Source organism: Musa acuminata, chromosome BXJ2-4 (assembly GCF_036884655.1).
Source record: "Musa acuminata AAA Group cultivar baxijiao chromosome BXJ2-4, Cavendish_Baxijiao_AAA, whole genome shotgun sequence".
In the NCBI taxonomy this organism is placed as follows: Eukaryota; Viridiplantae; Streptophyta; class Magnoliopsida; order Zingiberales; family Musaceae; genus Musa; species Musa acuminata.
In genome coordinates this window covers 33,765,148-33,769,854 of record NC_088341.1, presented here as the reverse complement: position 1 = coordinate 33,769,854, position 4,707 = coordinate 33,765,148, and the positions used below count along the sequence as shown (strand labels likewise).

The 4,707-nt window shown below is 37.0% G+C and overlaps 1 protein-coding gene across 1 annotated transcript; it reads left to right on the top strand.

The window, feature by feature from the left end:
- The first annotated feature begins 381 nt into the window (after positions 1-381).
- On the top strand, positions 382-3,990 carry LOC135610435 (uncharacterized). Its single transcript, XM_065104938.1, has 3 exons — positions 382-707; positions 791-934; positions 3,657-3,990. Exons 1-3 carry the CDS (start codon positions 501-503, stop codon positions 3,798-3,800), a joined length of 495 nt encoding a protein of 164 aa, XP_064961010.1. The 5' UTR covers positions 382-500; the 3' UTR covers positions 3,801-3,990.
- Positions 3,991-4,707: the final 717 nt, after the last annotated feature.

The following is a 4,707-nucleotide window of genomic DNA, read 5'->3' as shown; positions in this document are numbered from 1 at the left end:
AGGAATCCGAACAAACGATAAGGCAGGCACATAACAACGTCGTCATTGTAGACATGATTTCCAAGAGATATTTCTTGTCCTGTAGACAAGCACGTTGCTCATGTGGTCAATATTAAATGCCCGGTTCCCTTCTCTGTGGCTACAGAACAGCCCAAGAAACATTGATCAGTTAACTAATAAGACATGCGTGTTCCAAATAATATATATCTCAACCCAACCTCCAAGTAAATAATTGGAATAGTTTATAAGATAAGACCTTGATGGATTTACTAGCTTAATCCTAGCTTTATATATATATATATATAATAGATTTTAATCGTATTTATTATTATTATTATTAATGATGGGTCTCTTTCTTGATCATCAAATTTAGGTCGTTCGTCCGTATTGGTTCGAGGGTGGGGGTTCAAACCGTAAGGCGTTCATTTACTTTTCATCTCTCCCGTTGGCCGTCGCGAGCCCTCGCCTCCGCCTTACGGTTCAGCACGGTCGGAGGAGAGATGACCCCGCCTCCGGAGCAGCGACAGAAGCCGGACCCCAGCGCCGCTACCAAGGGCTTCTTCCGCCATCTCGGCATCTTCGAGATGCTCCCCGAATCCGCCGACAAGAAGGATTTCTTCTCCGACCTCATCCGCAGCATCCTCAAGGTCGACCGCGTCGAGCCCGGCCGCGTCACCTGCACCCTCACCGTCCGCTCTGCCGTCACCGTTGAAACCCGCCCCTTCCCCTCTCGTTTCTCCTCCGTTTCGTTCGTCAGTTGATTATCTTTTCCTTCTTATGTTGCGTGTAGAATCCATACAACACGTTGCATGGAGGTGCGGTGGCGGCCGTGGCAGAGATGGTGTCCCTGGCTTGTGCGAAGACGGCGGCCGGCGACAAGGACTTCTTTCTCGGGGAGTCGAGCACTGCTTACCTCTCCGCTGCAAGGCTAAATGTGAGAAACCAAGCCCATCAAGGGTCTTCTTTGTCAGATTCCGCTTGTTGGTCTTTTGTTCTGATAACCGTCTTCGTTCAAATATTCTACTTGATCGGAAATTAGTGCGTTTGATTTGATGTTTTTGTTTAGTCTCAGTACAAAATTTTCACAGTAGTAGCATTATTCGAGCAATAAGAATAAGTTGAGATTAGAAGAAATCTTTGCCCTAATGGTTCTTATGTTCCTTGTACAAGAATGTTTGGATATGAACTATGATTTTATAAGAAAGTCTAGTCTTACAAAAATGAAAAAAAGGCAATATTGAATTAACATATCCCTTTGAAATTAGTGGATTTTTTTTTTATTTACCCCTATGAAATATGAAATATTCCTTGTATTCTGATTTCTACATAAGAAGAGAACAAACGTGCTCTAAAGGCAATCTGTAGGACTTCTTTAACAAAACCATTTGATTCTTCTTCTATCCTTAATCAATTTCTAAAACTTCTTGCAAAATGACTTTTCTAAATGGTATTTGTCTTATAGAGTACCTATGTTCTAGCATAGTCAACAAACTTTTACGTTCTTTAGTATTGCAAATAATTGGCTGTTGCACCAGTTGTATCTCTTTAGAGGTGTGATTTTACACAAAGTCTCCTTTTACCTCATAAGGATTATCAAAAAGGCACTCTTTACCCTTTTTCTTGGTTGTGGTGACTGAGCAATAGTAATTAATGCAACCAGAGTTGCCTAGCAGACATTTTTAGATGGGGTTTATGACACTGTTTCATGTTTCTGTCAGGATCATGTCTCCATTTTCTGTCATCTCAAATTCACTGATCCATATATGTTGTGCACTCTTTTTATGTCCTACGTTTTTTCTTTCCATTTACATCATATGAATTTGACATGAATTCATATTTTAAAAATAAGTCAAAATCATCTGATCCATATAGATTACATTTTGTGTTTCCCTTGCTTATTATGAGCACTCTGTTATTATGATAACTTGCTATTACCTTACACACATCTCAAAGAAATCTGTGATATCTCTTTCGAACTGAGGAGAGGATGTGGTATGTTATGTGACACATCTCTAAGGTACCTAAGAGCTTTATTTGGATTATGATCTCATCGAGACAAATTATTACAATATCCTTTCAAAATTAGTTGGGATATTTTAATCTCATTGGATAAGAAAAGTGTATGATGCTCTCTGAGTTGTGGCTTTCTTTTACTTCCTGTGATTATACTGCTGTCCTATGATCCTTATATGGTGCTTTGTTAGCTTTGTTTGATGGATTTTTGATGATAAATCATCAGTTATATGAATTACTTTATATATGTTTTTCTATTTGTTATTATTTCCTAATTAATTTCTGGTCAACTAAACTTTGTAATTCTTTTTAAATATATTTATACTTGTCGTTGTCTTCTTGAAAGCATATATTCATTTAACATTTGTGACTTGCTGTCCACCATGTTGAAAAGGTATACTTGGACACTTTTTTTAGGTGCCACATGAAAAGCATCAGAAGAGTCCCCTGCTTTTTCGTTGACTTGGCAATCTATTCTAAAGTTGTATAAGATTTTGGGTGATGAGGAGTAGTACATAGCTTGCAGACTTGTAATCTGGAGTTAGAATAAAGAAAATTTAGAAGATCTAGGAACTTGATTGGTTTCTTTGCCATACGTGCATGCTTGCAGTCATTACTACTTAAATGGTTAATGTAATTCTTTGTTGCTCAAATGGCATCACTATTAGTAGCTAAATTGGAGGAAGCTGATCTTTATATGTATTCATCTCTTCCCCATTAGAAGTCTGGCATGATTTTCTGGTATGTTAATTTATGTCAAAAAGGCTAGCTTACAATAAAGTACCAGTTATGGGCTTCAAATTAGATGGTGATGTACTACCTATTGTCTTCTTTTGTTAGTTGCTGAGGCTAAATTAAATTGTGGTTGCTCCATTCACACTGTAAGGCTTCTTGAGCTTTTAGACACTTCCATTGCATATGATCAATAGCCCACTTGAGTCATTGCAAATGGCATAAAATTACCTTTCCAAGCTCCTAAGCTAACATGCATGGGACAGGAGTTATTTCTTCCATGGATTGCCATACTAGTGGCAGACATGTTGATCTGTAGTCAAACTGGTATGAACGGTATACTGACTGCATCACCTGCATCTGCTGAAAGAAACAGGTGAAAAATTAATATGAGTTAGGTTTTGGTTTAGGTTTTACCTTCTTCTGCTCTCTTAGGGCCCTTCATCTTCCTCCTCTGGAATCACTTGTTGAAGCAGATCAATGTAGAACCTCCATTTAACAAAATGTTCAAAACCAGCAGGTTGGCTGGTTGAAACATTATGTACTGCATGGTATGTACTGATCACAACAGGTAGCACATGAATGATCTCATATAGACCAAAGATGGGGTATCCTTGAGGTAGGGTCACACCGGAGACAAATGAGAATTTTGGGCCAATTCTAATGAGAGAATCGGACATTAGAGAGGTAGAATGTGACTTGCGATTGGAAGTTTATACAAATTATTATCAGATGCCTACTAATCAGCATCCTGATGGAATATGCAACTGATGGTTTGAATCCAAAGTTTTATTTGCTTTAAAATTCATCTCATCTACTCTTGTCATGGTTGGTTTAGTTGACCTGAATCGTATTAAAAAGAAAAAAACCTTGGTTTATCTCTAACTTACGTTATGGATGACTATTCGCAGGAAGATGTGGAAGTCAATGCATCCATATTGAGGCAGGGGAGAAACGTGGTAGTAACATCAGTAGATTTCAGAACAAAGAAAACTAGGAAGCTTTTATTTACATCTCGCTCTACCTTTTACATTATGCCAGTGTCAAGTCTTTAAACTCTATTTTATGAAACTTTATGTATTATAATAAGTTAATATGTGAATAAGGAACAGCAACCAACGAGGTGTTATATTTGCATTGCTCCTCTATTTATGTATCTGGTTGTAGTAAATGGCGATCTTATGTTGATTGTATAATAACAAAAATTTTCTTTTATGTCAATCCTACTCAATGTTGGCTATTCAATTCTTTGCAAATTTTTCCCATCAAATATCTTAATATCTTTGTGTAACAGTCTTTCTTTACATCATGACAGTTAATTATGATGAGACTGCTAGAGGTGCCTCTTGCCAAATTATAAGCACAGGTAAATAAATACTGTTCTTAGGTAGAAACATCAGCTGCAATATACTTCTTTCCTGGTTACTTTATTTCATGATTCCTATCTCCTACCTGTCCTGCTACTACATCTGATGTGAATTGACATAAATAATGTAATTTAGCTTTTCCAATTTGATTCATCCTCTTACATTCTTCTTCGCACCTGTGACAAATTAATTCTAACTGCATATTTATTTCTCGTTAATTGATTTTTTTATATATATAATCTTTGCAATTGACATATCAAGGTCTTCTTTACCATATTTCATTCATCTGTTCTTCATATTTCCTACCAAGGAAGTGGTTCTTGTTGGAAGAGTCTGGTTTTTATTCCTAGTTAAGCACTGATACTACTCCCGAACATTTTATCTTTCATCTCATTCGTGAACCTTTGTCATCTTACTTAATTCAAACATAGTGAGATAGAATTAGCATAGTGGTATTAAATCTCAAAGCTCTATATTCTTGATAGTATCAGCATTTGGTGATGGTTAGTCGCAGTGACAAATAACTATCTTGATAGTATCAACTGATCTCTGTTAACACATCCGGGTTGGTTAATGCATGGTTACTTCACAAAAA